We start from the raw sequence: 18269 nt of genomic DNA, 5'->3' as shown, positions 1-18269 counted from the left end.
AGTGGAAAAACTTGGGAAAGTAACCTTCACAGATTCCTGACCTCAACCCCACTGCACACCTTTGGGATGAATTTTAATGTGACTGTACCCCGGGCCTCATCACCCAACATCACTATTGCTCTTATGGCTGAATGGGCAAATTCCCTTAGCCATGCTCCAAAATCTAGTGGAAAGCCTTCCCATAATAGAGGAGGTTTTTATAACTGCAAAGGGGTTAGCGTAATCTGGAATGGGATGTTCAAAAGAGCACACATGAGTGTGATGGTCTGGTATCAACAAACCTTTGGCCATAATAGTGTATGTGAATTTAAGTAAAGTGATGAGGTGAAAAATTGGCCAAATTGTTTTTTTCATTGTGGCAAATATTTCCCACATTTAATTAACCCCAATTTCTGGCAATCTTATCAAATGATGACTGCAATTTCTGTGAAACACCTCTACACAGTAACTTAATTAACTTAAATCTATTTAAATACTTACACAATGTAAATATGTCATACAAAAACCGAATATTAACCACTTCATAGTGTACCAATACTGAATACATAACTGAATATAAAATATACAACAAACATAATAATTTTGCTTAAATGGCTATAACAATAGTACTCTTCATTGGGTAAAATTGTAAAACTCACACAGCATGCAAATTTAAATATACCGTCATATCTAGAAATAGGCTATTCCTGCACAGTTGTGTTGCTAGGCCATTAGAATAGAGGACATTCATTTGGTTTTGCATGGTACACAGGTAGTGAAGGGGAATGGGTAGAGTAGGAGAAACAAATTACCGCTGTTGGGTTTGGGGGACAAAACTTTGTCTGAAAGATAAGAGAGTGAAACAGAACTGAATAGGTCCTTGACTTCTAGCACTTTCTGTTCTCTCTGCAGATCAAACATGATGAAACACAGGTGCTGACCTTCTCCTCATCACACAAATTAACCATCTCCAAAGTGATGAAACCTGATGACATTTACTGAACTTTGTTTGAGCTTACCCTGCAATCACACTAGCAACCTAAAAGTCATTGCTGTCATTCTCACAGTGCCGCTTGGGGGTGTACATTGTCCAGTTTTAAAAATAAATAAATAAAAAATTAACATCTGATAAATGGTAATAGCTAAAATGTATGGCCTATAGCTAGTTCGTTTAAATGGTGGTCCCCAAGCCAATTTTCTCTGGCCCCAATCCATCGTCCTACACATTTTACAGTCACAGGAATGCAGCAACCGAGTAGCTCAGGTAGCAATGATACTGAGGGAGTCCTTTGCTCTACTTTTCTGCTGAGAGTACAGTTTGAGAGTGTTATTTGGCAAGACAAGATGGTATGGAAAAAAAAAAATTAGTCTCTTTTAACAGCTAACAAGAAATCAAGGCAATATCTGACAAACAGGAACCCTCTAACCTGAAGTGCACAAGCACAAAATTTTAAGTTCCTCTGGTCTAGATATTGACAATCCCATCTATTCATCCAAAGTCATATTACAATTTTGAAAGTACAGTACTCAGATTAATCATCCTAATATCAAAAAGTGTTCTAAATTATTATAGCTGCTGCCTTGATGGCAAGGTTTGGCCATAATAGCACTGTCTTTACATGCATAGCTAGTAAATGGCATTTAAATGTGTTCATTAGCAGTTAATCATCAGTGTCCAGGCAAGTATTATAATTGCGTCAAGTGTAGCTCTGTTGAACATATGCGAGGACACTGAATAACAATGATGAAGCTATAGAATATTCATTATGCATTTAACTGCATATAATTATGCTGTGTGTGGTTGTGTATGTAACCAATAAAATTTGAATTTAATTATACAAATCCTTCTAAACTGCGTAATTTGCTGGAAAAATACTACTAATAATGTTATATGCCCTAATAAGCCCACTATAACGAGCACATAGCCTGCTATATAGCCCTACCGACTCCCAGGGGTCAAATTGTGACTAATGGATTTTGGCTTTGGCTTTATTTGGGGGAAGGACGGTGCTTCAGAGCTGCTAACAGATTCTTGTGAAAAATCATCAGAAAATGATGCATTAGGGATTCTGTGCCATGCAGCAGCAGCCATCTCCAATGCCTGAATCAGCTTTTTCTCAAAAGGTCCCAACTGTGTCCCAACGACTTTTCTGCTTTGGTATCATTCTTTCTGGCTTGAGCTGCTCATCCTTAACTGCTGCATCTGCTGCACTGCCTGAAGCACACACTGGACACAGCTTTGTCTCAAACCTCTCACAGACCTCTCTCTGACTGACTGGTGACTGGCTTGAAGAGAACATTGATTTACTGTATACTGGTAGCTCTCCAATCCATAAAATGATTTAAGAATAATGCTCCAGTTCTCTAAACTATTCTAATATTCTATTTAGAGTATTAGAACCTGGCTTAACACTAAACTGTTTAAGAATATCTTTCAGATTTTTTTTGAAAATGCATTTTAATTTAGTTGCACTGTCTCGACGAGACCTTAATGATATCTTTTACATTGCTAGTCTTTTCTCTTACTTTCTTTGAACCACATGCATCACTGGATGATTATTGCATACACTGCCATGTTTTGGACATACTAGGTAAATATGGTTTCTTTCTCTCTTTTTTTTTTTTTTGAATATCATTATAAAGCTTCAGATTCCTATTTACAGTACAGCTCTTCATGTTTCAACAAGTTAATTTGAATTCAATCAGTTTAATTAAGAAATGTTTTTGAATCTGATATTCTTGCTGCTTTGGTGTTATCTCCTGGATTGTTTTTTTTTAATTAGCTAGAACTGCCCATTTAAGGTCCTGCCACAGCATCTCAATTAAGAATAGAATAATAATAACAGAATTAATAATAGCAAGTTGCCCAGGAGCAGCAAAGCATCCCCACACCTTCACAGTATCTCCTCCATGTTGGTAGGATGTTCTTATTGTGGAATGCTGTGTTAGCTTTATGCAAGATATAATGGGACCCATGTCTTCCAAAAAGTTTTTTGACCACTTTTGACTCATCAGTCCACAGAACATTATCACAAAAAGCTTGTGGGTCATTGACAACAGTGGTTTTTGCAACCCTCCCATGGATACTGTTTTCCCCAGTCTGTTATCCAATGGTGGTATCATTAACCCTGATGTTTTCTGAAGCAATCGATGCATGCAGAACCTTAGATGTTGATTTTTGATCTTTTGTGCCTTTCCAGATCGTCAGTGCACTCTATGAGGAATTTTGGTGGGCCAACCACTTCTGGAAAGATTCACCACTGTTTCAAGTTCTCTCTATTTAGAGATATTGATTCCCTTTCAAAGGGAACTCAATGTTGCATGAGCATCACGCTGGGGGAAGCCCCCTCATGCGTGACCGGTATCTGAAGCTTGTGAAACATCATGCCTATTTATAGGCCTGCTGTGATCAGGTGACATGGCAATTAAGCAAGTTGTGTGATATAAAAACGGCACCTGTGAACTGCGCCATCAGCCTTATCTTAAGTGAGACTGCAGGTCGGTCATTTGTGTAATACTCACAAAAAAACTCTTTCCTCTCTATCTTTTTAAAAAAAGAACAAAAATTCTCTTTAATTTTCTATTCATTTTTACAAAAAGAGAGAAGTATGAGTGAGAGAGAATTCAGGAAGTATGTCACAACTTGCTCCCGTTTCATCACAGCGAGGGGGACAGACACACTTTTTGTGTGAAGTGTCTAGGATAGAGCATGCAGGGCAGCTCTCGAGAGGTGATTGTGCGCATCCTGAACACCTTACAATTAGGCAGCTCTGCTTTTGGCTCCCTCTCTTCTCAGCTGAAGGGAGGTGGGTTTTAGAGCCTCGTGGATCTGGGCCAGCTGCTGCCGAGGCAGCCAGTCAGCTCACGTCCTGGTGATCTCGTATGGATCTGGAAGAGAAGCCAGAGATGAGCGCTGCTCTATCTCTTGCTCTGTCTTCCAGGTCTGGCTCTCTGACGGAGTTTGGCGCTTGTGTTGCAACTCCTCCTTCCACTATGGAAAGTCAAAAAAAAAAAAAAAAACCCTACTCCAAAGAGCCAAAAATGCACCAAAAATGGAGAGCAGCTCTCAAGCATTTAAAGAGTTGCTTGAAATGATTTCTAAGGCAGTTGAAAAACTAAGTCTAGACTAGCCCGGGGAAGAGGAAGTGGCTCATAGCAGGCTGGACAAGCGCTTTTGCCCCAGTGAAAATAAATCTCCCTCACACCACAGAAAGCTCCCCTTTTTTCCAGAAGTGCATGATGAAATATCACACTTCTGGGGAAAACCATACACTAGCCGTATTTGTAACCCCATGACGTCGGATTATTCGGCCATCATGGGGCTTGAACGGCACAGCTATTTAGCCATGCAGAAGGTGGAAGAGGCGCTTGCGAGTTACCCCTCTACATCGATAGCAGGTAATTTGGGGGGCCGGCTTTGCCATCCAAGCCATGTAAGGCCACCTCGGCGTTGGTGGGCAATGCCTATGTGGCAGTGACTGTGTACAATGGCAGTGTTGCAGGCCTACAAAGCAGACCTACTGAGTGAGCTTGACATACAGCAGCATTCAGCCAGTTCCTTACCCGTCATGTTGAGTTTGCCCAGGCATCCATGAGTGGAGCCCTGGCCAGCGCTAGTGCGAGGGAGGCACAAAAGCAGAGTATGGCAGCCTGCCTCCGTTCGCGGAGAGCCAGGGAGACTGGGCAGTGACAGTTACAGCCTGCTAATAGTTCTGATCTGAGAATGATCATAAAGGCCAAGCAGACCAAGAAGGAGCATGCTGAGGGGCTGCAGAGGGACATATCAGGGGACATATCAGGGGACGGGCAGCTAACAGGAAGTTCCTGAGGTTCATGTTTGGACGCAACACGAACCAATATTGGGTTCTTCCCTTCGGGCTACCTTTATGTTTTCTTGGTACACTTTGGGCCCATTAATACCAATCAAACTTCTATTGAATCCACAGCCTATTTGACTATTGTTACTGACCATCTGCATCCCTTCATGGCAACAATTTACCTATCTTCTATTGGCTACTTCCAGCATAATGCACCATGTCACAAGGCAGAAGTCATCTCGAACTGGTGTTATGAACATGACAATGAGTTAAATGAGTGGCCTTCCCAGTCACCAGATCTGAACCCAAAACACCTTTGGGGTATGTTTTAATTTGGAGCAGGAAAGTGCACCTGAAAAATATGAACGAATTCTGTGATGTCAATATGGACCAAAATCTCAAAGAAATGTTTCCAGCAATTTAAGATTAAGCAGATTCTGCAAGGGGTATGCAGACTTTTTGGCAAACTACACAAATATTTACTCACGTTAAGAAATTTGCTGGAAATAAAAGCAGTCGAATGTGAGAGGACATTTCTTGTTTTTGCTGAGTTTATATACAGTATATATTGCTAGATATGGTGTTGCAGCATATTCCAAACATTAATAATTTACAAGATGTAAAATATATATTAAGGTGTGTCTGATTTTACAGACACACCTTACTAGTGCAATACTAGTGCAGTATTGTTCCTTATATGTATTCTAAGAGTAACAGCAGTTTTGTAAGTAAATATCTGTGCTGGCAAAAATACCTATTTCAAGCTTGAGATTTATGGGTATATCTGAAAACATGGACAATGTTAAGCGGATTGAGATTCCTAACCTTAGGGTCCTCTTTTCATCCCTCTCTTCTATCCTGCCCCTAGCACACTCATTCCACTGCATCTCTCTAGGTGTGCAAGATTGTGACTGATTTCAATGTGTGTGAATTTGTAGTGTGTGCATGTTTTTTATGTCTCAGCTTGTGAAAAATGTTCTACTCTGTTTTCTCACTATGGGGCACATGGGCACATTGACCTGCAGGAAAAAAACACAGACAAATTGATTTGACCGGCAGAGGCTGAGTTTGTGTCTCTCTGCCTGCTGCCTCACTTGGCACCATTCAACCTGAAGTGGTTTAGCAAAACATGCTGCTCCATTCAAAACTACTCTCCCTTTTATTTTATGCCATCACTACTCCAAACTAGTAAATGTTTTGTATATTATGGTACTAGCTAATGCCAGAAACGAAGTTCCAGTGCTGCATACACAAACAGTTATCAATAAAACCCACCTCAAAAATACTGTATGTGATATGCAGATTAGCAAATATCAAAGAAAATTGACCTGTCTTGCTTGCTTACACCACATGGGGAGGATTACCAATGGGAGCGCAGCAAGCAAATTAGAAATTGGTTGAAAAAGGGAAAAGAGATAAAGGGCTACTGTAGTCTAATCTTTGAAGAAAACCAATGCAGGGGGAGAATTGAGCATAGGGAGTTATAAGAGGGAAGAGATGAGAGAAAATGTTATTGTTAATGGTGACGTGGGAGCAATTGATCTTAGCTATTTTTCGACGGTCAGAGAAACACATGAGAGTCCTGTGGCTTGATGATAAGGAACAATGCCACAAAGTGCTGCAAAACGATGTGAAACAGGCTGGTAGCTTGGGGAAAGAGAGATGGATGAGTCTGCAGCATAAACACACACTGACCATGTGCAGAATGAGTTCTCTTTATCATTTGTCCTTAAAGTTGTGCATTAAGGCAGATGCCAAAAGCTTTATTTTGATGTTCACGTTTGGAAGGCATTTAGCCTGGAGCAGTGTCTATGAGTAGGCTGTGCTTTGATCATACTTTGGAGTGGAAGCTTTAAAGACATGCTGTAACAGGATTGCTCCTACAGTGATCAGCCTGAGATGTTTCGGCTAAGTGTTTCACAGTAACGCTAAATTACACTGTTAAAGGCGCTGATTCAGGGTAGCCAAGTTTCTCATCCTGTTTAGTACTTGCTACACACTGAGGACAGGGACTCGAAAATAGACCTTTAGGCTAATGTCTACACATTTAAAACTGATTTTAGGTTCTAAAACTAGGGCCTGCTTGTTGAGTCTTGCTCAGTATCCTGGTTTTCAGAATAGTAATAATGTTATAGCAAAACAAACAGACAAGCAAAGAAAAACTAACACATGCAGAAAGTGTCAGGAAGGATTTAATTTTTATAACTACTACATGTTAAGGTTGTAACGCAACGCAACTTTATCTGTATTTGCTTAGTACAAATATTCATATCTATATCTGTGTTTGCATTAAAGCTAGAAGTCAAAGTATCCAAAAAAGGAAGTTGGGAGGTGTCTCTTTCCTAAGCAGATACTAAACTCACTACTATGCACCAGAAAACAGAAGAAAAAGAAAAAAAAAAAAACAGATAAGAAATGCCAGTACTGTAAATTTGCTGTGTGAATTCTGGATCTGACAGTTCCTCAGCTACATCATTTGAGTTCATAACTGGTCTCAATTAGAGATGTATATGGGACTGTTATATTTTTAACATCTCTCGGTTATTATTTTTGTTTGTACATATATGCAATATTTTTAAACAGATTTAGTTGGTTCTATTTCTCAAAATATAAATTAGTAGCCTAATTGAAACCACTGCACCCCTGAGCAGGCAACTGCTAAGGATCAATGAATGAATATTGGCCTTTGTTTGTCCCAGGAGATCCATATCTGACTGCTCACTCATGCCTGCATGAAAGTAAAAACCTTCCACTCTCATTAATTTTTTAGTTGTATGTTGGGATTCCATGTACTAAAGCCATCATGGATTAGCCCAAAGAAAGTTCAGTTGAACTTGCATGAAATTACATTTACTGTAACTGGCACCATTTTCATATTTCATATGTACTAAATCACTTCATGTATCATTTTTAACATTTAATGTCCTGCCCACAAAATTCTCTCCAGAATCCCTATATACAGTTGAGGTCATAAGTTTACATATGCTTTGCATAATTTACACAAATGAACCAGTTCAAATGTTTATATACACTTGATTCTTAATTCTGTGTGTTGTTACGTGGATGATCAACAATTGTTTTTTATGTTTTGTGATGTTCATGATTCCCTTGTCCTGAGCAGTTGAACTGCCCATTGTTCTTTAGAAAATCCTCCAGGCATGTATGTAAACTTATGAGCTCAACTGTATGTCAGTCATGGCTGTAATTAAATGTACAATGAACTGGATCTTCTACCTGGTGCTTTGTAGTAACCGACGTCTTCCTCACTGTAAGGTAGCATGTAGACTTCTCCCTCTTTCCATATCAAGGGGGCTTCATGATGTCCTGAGAACTCACCAAGCCAGCCATCAGTGTCTTAGGAAACGCACGCACATGCACAAACATACACGCACACACGCAAATGTTTAAGGCTGCTTCCACAGCTAGAATGTTTGCTGTAGAAGAGTCCCTTTTTTGTGACACTGCATCTTTTTCACTTGGTTCAGATTATTTCAAATTGCAGTGGTTTTAAAGAGCACCAAATTGTTTGCACACCTGCATGCTCCTTGATTGGTTAGAAATTTGACAGGTTGTGCTTTAATGGATGTTTCTTATTGGTTCTCATGAAGTTTGTTTTATCTCCCCAGGTCATACAAGTGCATTTTATTAAGGAAAAGATCCTATAAACGCTATAGCTATTAACTATGAATATTACCTGTAATATGGTCAATTGAGATGTCCAAACACTTAGAGCTATTTTATACCCATTTCTATTGTCCATTTAGATGATAAAATATTCCATAAAATGTATTTAAGCTGTGTAAAGAAATCAAGTGTACTGTACTGTATGTGCTCTTTAAAAAACAACCCACTCTTCTGGAGAGGCTTTCTACTGGATTTGGAGTGAGGCTGTGGGGATTTGTTCATTCAGCCACAAGAGCATTAGTGAGTTGCAGACACTGATGTCTGGACCTCATAAAAACTCTTTTTAAAGTGCAGTTTCAGTCTAGGAGGCACTATAATGACTCATATTTGTCACAATACTGCAATCAGGAGTGACCCATTAGTGGCCATGTGCAAGTTGAAGCTGATCAAACCAAACATGAAGTTATGTCCACATCCTAGTTTGGCATGGCGTCTCATGCAAATCAATTTGCAGCCATCATGTCCTCATTTGAGATATCTACTATTCTTTGGCAATTAATAATCACATATATCTGAAGTTTATTCTAACCAAATTTAAGGGTAAGCCGCTGAACTATCTAGGTGGAATATGAAAGTTTCTGAAAAATATGGAAAAAATGCCTGCATTCCAAAATTGGCCAACTTTCTGTTGGGTGAAGTCACTCAAACCAATGTTAAACATTGATGATGACATTTATGACATTTATGGTCATACCAAATTTCATGACTGTCAAACCAATTGTCTTTGAATCTGATTTACTGCTGTAATGGTGGGCAATAGATTTGCTTGACATACATCCTCGTTTAAGATATCCACTATTCCTTTGCAATTTATAATCACATATGTCTGGAGTTTATAATAATTAAATTTCAAGTTATTCTGATTATCTTTGTAGAAGGAGTTTGTTAAAATTATATGAAACGACACAAAACTTTCAAAATGTCTGACTTCCTGGGCAGAGCTAATACAAGCCAATGGGAAATATGTCTGACATGATGTGGACAATATATAGACCAAAATTCGTAAATGTCAGACAAATTTTGTGGCAACCAAAATAATAAACTCATTCAGAAATGTTAGGGGTACTATGGAGTCAATTGGCCAAAATCTAAAAGAAATTACCAAAGACTTATAAAATTTGGGCAAAGTGTGATGAGTATGCCAAATTTTCCTGACTTTTCGTGCACTACATGGGTTGCATGTTCATTTTGCTTTCAAAACCTAGGGAGCTTTGGAGGCACACCTATGCTAAACTGCAATATCATGTGAAAGGTTGTCCTAACAGAAATAGAAATGTAAAGTTTCATGCGTTTTCAGCCATTGTAAGCCTCTTCGGGGCTGGGCCCCTAAATACAGGATTAGAGTCCATTAGACTACATAAAAATATATTATAAAGTTTAATAATGCAGTACGGTGTAGGTGTGACCTCATTAACTGCTCAAAGCATATTTTGCTTGATTGATTACCTTCAAGGAAGTTGGAGGTAATGTTGAAAGCCACATGCTGATTGGAGGATGAACATGCTAGTGAGTGGCCAAAGCAGAAGCACATCTGACAGCCATGTGGATTGTCGGGTTGGAGGTTGAAGGAGCCAGGTTTGCATCTAAGGGCACACACGTCACATCACATCACATGCAGCAAAAACAGATCTTGATCTGATATAGTAGGGTAACCAGCACTTGTGTCCACTACCTACAACTGTATTTATTTAGTAAATAAGTCAGTAATTAAGAATAGATTTACTCATATCTGACAATGATGTTATCTTGTTTAGCACTGCTGACTGCGTTATTGTTCAATAGCTTAAGAAATAATAATAATAAAAAAAAACAACAGTTGATAGTAAATCAGACTTTTTGATTGTACCATCCAAACATACAATACATCCAATGTATTAGCAAGTTTGTGTTGTGTTTGTGTGTGTGAAAAGGTCACCTGTCACATGAGTGTCCTTCCACATTGGATTTGCAGTAGCAGCTTCCATCTCCAGCTGAGCACACGCCTACACTGCCCCTTTCATCACACTCACACAACCTAAAAAAACAACCCAAATAAATGCTTGCATTGCACACTACTCTGCCTCCCAGAGCTGGTTTCAAGGGTACTAAAGGTGTTTTGTATATAAATAATAGTAAAAACCCATCATATTTATGTAGTGTCTTTTACACATTGAAGGTCATGCAAACAAAGCCTTCTAATCAACATTGTAGTCTAGCCACTATGTTTTAATGAGCTCTCAATTACTTATAATTCAATTATCACACACATGCTGGCAGTCTGCCTCTCTCTTGCTCTCTCTCTCTCTGTCTTCCCAGCCTGGTTCTCCTTTTCTCTTGATTTTTCCCTGTTCCCTCTCTCAGTATCTCTCTCTCTCCACTCTTCTACTCATCAATTTTGGTCTATTCTGCTCTGCTCCACCGAACCAGCTAATTCATACCACAGCATACAGACTCACACAAGCTACAATGGGGAGAGAGAGAGAGATAGAAAGAGAGAGAGAGAGAGACAAAGCATGGATGTTTGTATTTGATTTGCTTGATGTATTGCATTACACTTCTATATTTTATATTGCACTGTATTCTTGATTTGTGTCTTTATGGCCAAAAATGCAAAACACAACCAGTCACAGTTTGGACACTGATCTGCTCATACTATTTTAAAATGGTAATAAAGACATTAACAGTGATTCACCAATTATTCAGTGACCAAAAAATGTGTAAAAGCTATTTACTATTCCTAAAACTATTTACAGTACATTCATAACAGTATTCTTGTTGAAGCTTTGCACACTCTTGGCATCTTCTCAACCAGCTTCCTGAGAGAGTTTCACTCAAGAGGATTCCCAAATAAGCAGAGCTCTTCACTGCTACTTATAAACTTTAAATGAAAACTGCTTGTTTGGGAAAACAGTTTGATTTTAAGGGGGGGGGGATTATTTTTTAATTAAAAAATTACATTGGGTCTTGGAGATAAATTTCAGACATAAACCTATTTAAAATGTCTTTAAGACAATGAAAGTATATACACAGATAAGCCATAACTTTAAAACCACCTGCCTAATATTGTGTAGGTCCCCCTTGTGCCTCAAAAACAGCTCTGACCCATCGAGACATGGACTCCAACAGACCTCTGAAGGTGTTGTGTGGTTTCTGGCACCAAGATGTTAGTAGCAGATCCTTTAAGTCCTGTAAGTTGTGAGGTGGGGCCTCCATTGATTTGTCCAGCATATCCCACAGATGCTTGAGCAGACTGAGATCTGGGGAATTTGGTGGCCAAGTCAACACCTTGAACACTTTGTCATGTTCCTCAAACCATTCCTAAACAATTTTTGCAGTGTGCCAGGGCGCATCACCCTGCTGAAAGAGACCACTGCTATTAGGTAATACTGTTGCCATGAAGGGGTGTACTTGGTTTACAACAACGTTAAGATAAGTGATATGTGTCAAAGTAACATCCGCATGAATGCCAGGACTCAAGGTTTCCCAGTAGAACATTTCCCAGAGCAGCACAATGCCTCCGCTGGCTTACTTTCTTCCTACAGTGCATCCTGGTGCCACCTCTTTCATAGGTAAGCAAGGCACATGCTCCTGACTGTCCACATGATGTAACAGAAAACGTGATTCATCAGACCAGGCCACCTTCTTCCATTGCTCCATGGTCCAGTTCTGATGCTCACATGTCCATTGTAGGTGCTTTCGGTGGTGGACACGGGTTAGCATGGGCACTCTGCCCGGTACACTCTGCAGCTACACAGCCCCATACACAGCAAACTGCAATGCACTGTGTGTTCTGACACCTTTCTACCATAGCCAGAATTAACTTTTTCAGCAATTTGTGTTAAAGTAGCTCTTCTGTGGGATCGGACCAGATGGGCTACCCTTCACTCCCCACGTGCATCAGTGAGCCTTGGGCACCCATGACGCTGTCCACTGATTGACCTTCAGTGGTTCACTTTTAGTAGTTACTAACCACTGCATACCAGGAACAACCCAAACAATCTTCTTTCACGTTGTCATTATAGGGTATTGTTTGTAGAATTTTGAGGAAAATAATGAATTTAATCCATTTTGGAATAAGGCAGTAACATAACAAAAGGTGTAAAAAGTGAAGCGCTGTGAATACTTTTCGGATGCTCTCTCTCTCTCTCTCTCTCTCTATCTCTCTATCTTCAAATGAGTACTAAGGTGGTATTAACTACAAACCAAAACTAGCTAGCAAATTTACAAAACTTGCTAACCATAAACACCTAAACATGCTTAATTTTGAATTATTAAAGGCTGATATTTTTTTATGGAAGCAAAAGGAGACATCATCCTCTATGAATCCAGCAAAAGAGAACATCTTATTAAGCTATGGGTACAGATGCTCATCTTTGCTGATTGAAACAACTCCATAGCTCTGTTTATGTTAGTACTGAGGTTTATATCTGGTCCCCCACCAGAGATATTCAACCCGAAATTGAGGGGAATTTTAAAATATTGCACTCTCACCACCATAAAAAAGAAAAGTCTCATACCTGAAATGTTCTGCATGCACACTACACTTACCTAGGTACCCTCTATAAAAAATAAATAAATATATAAATAAAATAAAAAAAGACCCTTCCAATTATGAACTGACCCTAAATGTGGGACTATAAGCAATCTTTAGCATTACATTGGACTGAAGTTCTAAGTCTAAAAAACATGAATCTGCAAAATATTTATATATGTCCATGTAGGCTTGTAATGTGCTCTAGAAATGAGTTTTTATTCCAAGAAATTAGGACCAGCCTGGGCCGATATATTGAGGTTTCTGTAAACAGCTGTATAACCAAAATTGGTTGTGTGCCATGACACAAAGATGGCCATTGTAGTTAAACAAAGTAAACATTTTAAAAAGAACTGGTGGTTTTGCAATGCCAATACATAGAGGTAATCACTCAGAAAAAAGAAAAGAAAAAAAAAAAGGACAATTAACAATGGTCAAGCAACCTGCATTGGACCACTTGAAATGGAATGACCCATGAGTACTGAAGGACAAAATGAAATCTAAGGAGTTAAAAGTATTTGTAATCTCAATATGGTTCATACTAAAAATAAGGATGAGGAAATGCCTCCTGTAGACTTGATGTACTTCCATAACAGAGTTTGGCTAAACAAGACCGTAGATGTTCTTAAATATGAGTAGTAGATTAGCATTGCCATTACCTGCAGCCCCCTGGTCCAAGGGAGTGAAAGCCAGGTCTGCAGACGTCACACTTTACCCCTATCACACTCGGCCTGCAGAGACACACGCCTTCCTCATCACACAGCAGACTCACGGAGCCTGGAGAAAGGTAGAGAGGGAAAATGAGTTTCAAAATTATTTATAGACATCTGCTTCCACAGCTACAACAGGATTATTGACTCAACATGTACATTTACAAATTTAATATGTGTTTTATTCATATAGCCTGCAGCCTGACTCTGTAGCAGAGATATTTTAATGACTGTTTTAATAGATTCTCATCTAAAAAGGTGCTCAATTGAAGAAGTCTAGTATATTATTTAGGGATCAGATACTAATTACTATTTTTTACAGTGTTGATGGGACCTATATGTGATTTGGATAGATTGTCTTGGGATTGAATGCTATTGCTATTCAGTCATTGCTTACAGCAGAGGTTAAAAGAAAATCCTCAGAACTCTGTGGGGGCTACAGTGTGCTTTACTCTCTTTATCTGAATCTAATGCACACAATGAAAAGGAAGCATGAATATTTTATTGCTTCAGGGTCATTTTGTTGGTTCCCATAATAAATCATGTTTGTTTTACACAGCACACAGCTTTTTCTTAGGAAAAAAAGGTAAGAACCAAGGGTTCCTAAAAGGTTAGAATAAGCTACAGGCGTAAAAAACATTTAGCAACAGTGACATATAGGCCAGTGGATGCCTAATCCTGTGAGAGTGCAAGTGTGTATGTGTGTGTTAGTGTTTTGTGGGGATAAAACAACCCACTTAAGACTTTTACATTTAGTCTTATTGGAACATTGTGACATTGTTCAAATAAAGTCTTCTTTCACAAAACTTATACAAACAAAAGATTCAGGTTAAAAGTTATTTAGATATTAAGATAAGATATTAAGGTTAAAGGAAAAATCCAACACACTGAACATGTTTAAATTGAACCATTTGTGAAGTCTTTAGCTATTCTGGTGCTAATTTCTTGGTTGAGGCTGCATTTTCATTCCTTATACCTATGAGACTTTTAGTGGATAGCTGCTGCACTGATGTCATGGGGACATTGCTGGTTACAAAGGTGTTACAAAGCAGTTACAAAGGTGTTTCAAAAAAGAAAACTTTCAGTGATCTCAAGCTTATGTGATAATCAGGTTTCACTGTTAGCACCAATAGCAAGTGCCCATTTTCTCACTCACCATCAGCATTGTTCGAGGGCTGCAACTAATGATAATTTTGATAATCGATTAATCTGTCAATTATTTATTCAATTAATCGTTTAGTTGGATTAAAAGGCTGATATTTATTTTCTGTATTTTACAATAAATAAATAAATAAATAAATATATGTAAAATTAAACTGAGTAAATGTACCTTTTGAAGACAAAAAATAAGGTAATTTTTAATTTGTTGGATAAAAAAAAGTTGGGACAGCGGCAACAAAAGGTTGGAAAAGTGTTACTACAAAGAAACAACTGGAGGTTCATTGGCAACAGGACAGTAACATGACTGGGTATAAAAAGAGTATCTTTTTTTTTTTTTTTGCAAATCATTGCATTGTTTTTTATTTAAGTTTTACACAGCGGCCCAACATATTTGGGGTTGTATGTGGGCTATGCTATATGTTCTGCAAAGAATGTTTTTAAAAATATATTGACGTTATATTATGAAAACAAAAGACAACTGATTGTCCACAAGCTTTATAGCAGAAGTTAAATCACTAAAAAAAGAAAAGAAAAACAAAAGCAAAACTGGTAGTCATATCAGTGAGTAACACACACATTCACTCATCTGAACATAACATGTTACCGTCATTTCCTTATCCTGTAAATGTATGACACTTCTAAAATTTATATACAATTACCTCTTATTTACCTCTATACCTCTATACCTTATTTACCAATATACCTCTTATACCTCCCATTGCAATTACAGCTCTCATAAAGAAACACACAATTACTTTGGTTTCACATAGAGCTTTGTTGTATCAAAATGAATATTTTAGTCAAGAGTTATTGCGCTTCCTTTCTATTGCGCACTGTCTGAAGGCCCGTTCACACCAGAACGTTTTTTCAAGCGGGTTAAATGGTCTGTTTAACGCCCCGTGTCTAAATCAATGGCTGTCAGTGGGAGTGTTCACACCCACCTGTAAAATGTCTGGGTTACTCATGTAACCCTGTAACCTGAGAAGGGAATGAGACGTTGCGTTTAGCATAACACTACGGGAGCGCCTCTCACATGCGACCAGCATCTGAAGCTTGTGTAAAATCATGCCTATTTATAGGCGACGTGGCAATTAAGCGCATCACATGATATATATATGGCACCTGTGAACCGCGCCGTCAGCCTCTATTATCTGAAGCGAAGACAAAATTCACAGGCCCACCCCGGTATGGCAACGCTACGTGTCTCATTCCCTTCTCAAAGACTTTCCCTTTCAAAGGAAACTTCATGTTGCATTTAGCATAACACTATGGGAACGAGAATACCCACTCCGTCATAGCAATGGAATGGCCTGTTCAAAAAGACCCACCCCGAGGGTCACTGCAAGACACTCGAGCCTGGGGAGGAATGAATATCCAGGCTGTAATATCGAATGAATTTGTGTGGCATAGGCCACCCTGCAGCAGCACACACATCCTGTAAGGATACCCCGATGGACAAAGCCATTGAGGAGGCGACCCCCCTAGTGGAATGAGCCCTTATGCCCAGAGGCGTCGCGAGACCGTGCGCCTCATAAGTGATAGAGATTGCTTCCACTATCCAATTAGAGATGCACTGCTTTGACACAGCATCACCTCTGCTGTCGCTGCCAAAGCAGACCAGCAACTGTTCTGACTTACGCCACTGACCGGAGCGGTGGACCTAAGTACAGAGAGCCCTTACTGGACACAGCAGGTGCATTCTCTCTTGTTCCGGTGTGAGGTGAGGAGGGCAGAAAGCCTGCAAGATCACAGGCTGGGGAGCAGATGTAGGCACCTTAGAAATATAATCCAGGATCCTAGGATACAGGAAGGCCTTGGCTAATCCAGGGGTAAAGGCAAGGCAGGAACTGAGAGAGCTTGTAGATCTACTACTCGCTTGAGAGATGTCAGGGCCTGCAGAATAGCTACCTTTAGAGTCAGAAGCTTCTCAGAGGCTGACTCTAAGGGCTCAAATGGGGCACCTGACAGACCTTCCAGGATCACAGAAAGGTCCCAGGAAGGTATGAGCGGCCTGCAGATGGGCCTCAGCTGCCTGACACCACGCATAAACCTTGAAGTTAGAGGATGTTGCCCCACAGAGGCTCCATCAACAGGGGTGTGGCTGGCCGAAATGGCGGCCACGTAAGCCCCGATTGTAGAAGGAGCCCACACCACTGAGAAACGTCCTTGTATGAACTCCAGGACTGTAGCTATTGCGCAGTTCGCTGGGTCTAGCTGACGTTCCTCACACCACAAGACAAGAAGCCGCCACTTGAGCGCATACAATTTCCTTATGGATGGTGCTCTAGCGTTTAACATGGTCTCTACAACCTCAGTTGTAAGACCAGAATCTATGAGCTGGTGCCCCTCAGGGGGCAGACCCACAGTTTCCATAGTTCTGGCTGAGGGTAATAAATCAACCCTACGGCTTGAGACAGTAGATTCACTCTAAGGGCTCAAATGGGGCACCTGACAGACTTTTCAGGACCACAGAAAGGTGCCAGGAAGGTATGCGCGGCCTGCAGATGGACCTCAACCGCCTGACACCACGCATAAACCTTGAAGTTAGAGGATGTCGCCCCACAGAGGCTCCATCAACAGGGGCGTGGCTGGCCGAAATGGTGACCATGTAAACCCTGATTGTAGAAGGAGCCCACCCCGCTGAGAAACGTTCTTGTAAGAACTCCAGGACTGTAGCTATTGAGCAGTTCACTGGGTCTACAGTGGATCCCTGTGGATGGGAATCTCCCAAGGAGTGCCATCTAGCAGGGATATTATCTCTGAGAACCATATTCGAGCTGGTCAATAAGGTGCTACTAGCAGCAGACATAGACTGTCTTGGCGAACTCTTGCAAGAACTTGTGGGAGCAGAGCGATCAGGGGAAAAGTGTACAGATGTGACCTTAGGCACATGTGCACCATCGTGTCCAGCGCTAATTGTGTGGGAGGAGTGAGGGCGAACCACAGTGTGTTGTCTCCTCGGAGGCGAACATATGCAGTCCTGCTTGGCCAAACCTCCGCCATATGGACTCCAACACTTGTTGATGGAGCCACCAATCCCTGGGCCTCAGCCCCTGCCTCAACAGGATGTCTGACCCCACATTCCAGTTGCCCAGATTGTACATTGCACTCAATAACAAAACTTTCCCTCTGCCCAGAGAAGAATTAGTTGCACCTGCCTGAAAAGGGGGCGCGGACATAATCCTCCCTGGTGGTCAAAAAGTGTTGTGTAAACACATGGTGACCTCTCAATTGAGAAAGAAGGAATTTCAGTGCTAGAAACATGGCCCACATTTCTAGGCAATTTACATGCTGCTCCAGATGAGGGCCACCGAAAAGACCGTGAGCTGGACTGCTGTCTAAGACTGCGCTCCAGCCTGTGAGGGAGGTGTCTGTCATTACCGCCTTGTGCTAAGAAGACACCCCTAG

At 40.3% G+C, this 18269-nt stretch overlaps 1 protein-coding gene across 1 annotated transcript in view; it reads right to left on the bottom strand.

The window, feature by feature from the left end:
• Positions 1-18269, bottom strand: part of lamc3 (laminin, gamma 3) — a 176906-nt gene that overhangs the window by 68041 nt on the left and 90596 nt on the right. Inside the window, exons 6-9 of the mRNA XM_053618520.1 lie at positions 13650-13767; positions 10396-10494; positions 9927-10063; positions 8031-8150 (exon numbers count right to left, since the gene is read on the bottom strand). Coding sequence (XP_053474495.1) covers positions 8031-8150; positions 9927-10063; positions 10396-10494; positions 13650-13767 — 474 coding nt within the window. The remainder of the gene's footprint in view (positions 1-8030; positions 8151-9926; positions 10064-10395; positions 10495-13649; positions 13768-18269) is intronic.

This window comes from Ictalurus furcatus, chromosome 28 (assembly GCF_023375685.1).
Source record: "Ictalurus furcatus strain D&B chromosome 28, Billie_1.0, whole genome shotgun sequence".
NCBI lineage: Eukaryota > Metazoa > Chordata > Actinopteri > Siluriformes > Ictaluridae > Ictalurus > Ictalurus furcatus.
This window is presented reverse-complemented; position numbering and strand designations above follow the sequence as displayed.